This window comes from Notamacropus eugenii, assembly GCF_028372415.1.
Source record: "Notamacropus eugenii isolate mMacEug1 chromosome 2 unlocalized genomic scaffold, mMacEug1.pri_v2 SUPER_2_unloc_1, whole genome shotgun sequence".
In the NCBI taxonomy this organism is placed as follows: Eukaryota; Metazoa; Chordata; class Mammalia; order Diprotodontia; family Macropodidae; genus Notamacropus; species Notamacropus eugenii.
In genome coordinates this window covers 391,283-392,761 of record NW_027325092.1, presented here as the reverse complement: position 1 = coordinate 392,761, position 1,479 = coordinate 391,283, and the positions used below count along the sequence as shown (strand labels likewise).

General features: G+C 37.5%; 1 protein-coding gene across 1 annotated transcript; it reads right to left on the bottom strand.

Annotated features, from left to right (window-relative positions):
* Positions 1 to 212: 212 nt before the first annotated feature.
* Positions 213 to 1,174, bottom strand: LOC140516897 (vomeronasal type-1 receptor 3-like). Its single transcript, XM_072627749.1, is given in 2 exon segments — positions 213 to 343; positions 346 to 1,174. Coding segments are annotated over 2 exon segments (960 nt in total).
* Positions 1,175 to 1,479: the final 305 nt, after the last annotated feature.

The window sequence follows — 1,479 nt, the reverse complement described above, 5'->3', positions numbered from 1 at the left end:
GTGCCTGAGTCTTCCTGATTATCATTCTCATAATCAGGGGTGAGAAAGAAATTTCCTTTCAAATTTCGTTACAGGATTCTAACTTTTTTGTATTAACTATGTTGTTTTACCTGATTTCTATGTGTATTTCTAAAATTCCTAGTTGTCAAACTATACATTAGTTTCGGAATTGGAAGACTGAAATTCATAAAATTGTAGAGGGAAGATTAGATTCATGGGTTGACTAATGCATCCCTAAAAGCTTTATGAGATCTTTGTGTCTTTCCAGGTATACAATGAGGCTTTGGGATACGATTCTCACTCCCCATGAGTAAGAGTGGACAGAGGGCTGGGAAACATGCACAAAAAAACTTGAGATTGTGTCAAATTGAGCGTCTTTTGCCAAAGTAAAAATCTGATGTAAGATGATAGAGTTGTTGAGCCAGTAAAATAACACAAAACAGGTCACAAGCAAGAGGATAGTTTTTGCGGCCTTGACCTCAGGGAAGGTTTTAGCAGAATGACTACTGCTGTAAATGTGTTGCACTTGTTTTCTATGTCTATAGAGGAGAAACACCATGTGGGTACTAGACAAGCCCATAAGGAAGTGAAAGATAAGGTCATGAAAAATCATACCAAACGTGAATGCAGGCATAAATTGGCTATCATTTTCTTTTAATCTTACTATGTAAATACTTGAAATGTAACGATAAGTAGAAACTGTGTCATTTTTTGTTGCTTCGGTGGCTTCAATGACCCTGATGTAGATCAATGCATTGGTGACCCAGAAAAACAGGAAATAATGTAAAATATATTTGGGGGCTCTAACTTTGATGCTTGCCCACACAGAGTTGTAGGGACTGACAATGAGGCCCTGGAACATACTTAGAAGACTTGTTGTGCAGACAGAAAGTCCCCGGGCAACTCTGTAAATGTACATGAGTGCCTTACACGCTAAATCATCTAAAAAATGTCTCATTCCAAAAGAAAACATGATTTCTGGGAGGCCTCTGGTAAAAAGTGTTACCATATTGGCGAAAGTCAAGTGAGCAAGAATCAAATCCATTGGCTTCTTCTGTTGAGGTTTTTTGAAGGAGATAAAAACATAGAGCATGAACAGCAGTGAATTCCCTACAAAGCCAATGGCACATTGAAAGAAGAATGCCACACCAAAGATCAACTCGCTAGATACCATTTTTCTTCAGAGATTCAGGAGATATGATGCCAAAATTAACGGAAGAGCCTAGAAAAGGAAGTGGTAAATAATCTCAACAGCAAATTGTTAGAATTGTGTGAAGTATACAAATGTTAAAATAATGTCCTACTTTTTCCAGCTGGTGAAATATTGAGAATCAATGGTGCCCTATGTTCTAAGTTCATAGAACTATATATCTTAAACTGGACATTACCACAGTGATCATATACTCCATTACCGTCACTTCTTGGGTGAGGAATTTGAGGTAAAGGGTAAAGAAGGAGTTGACAACTATCACCAGGAAA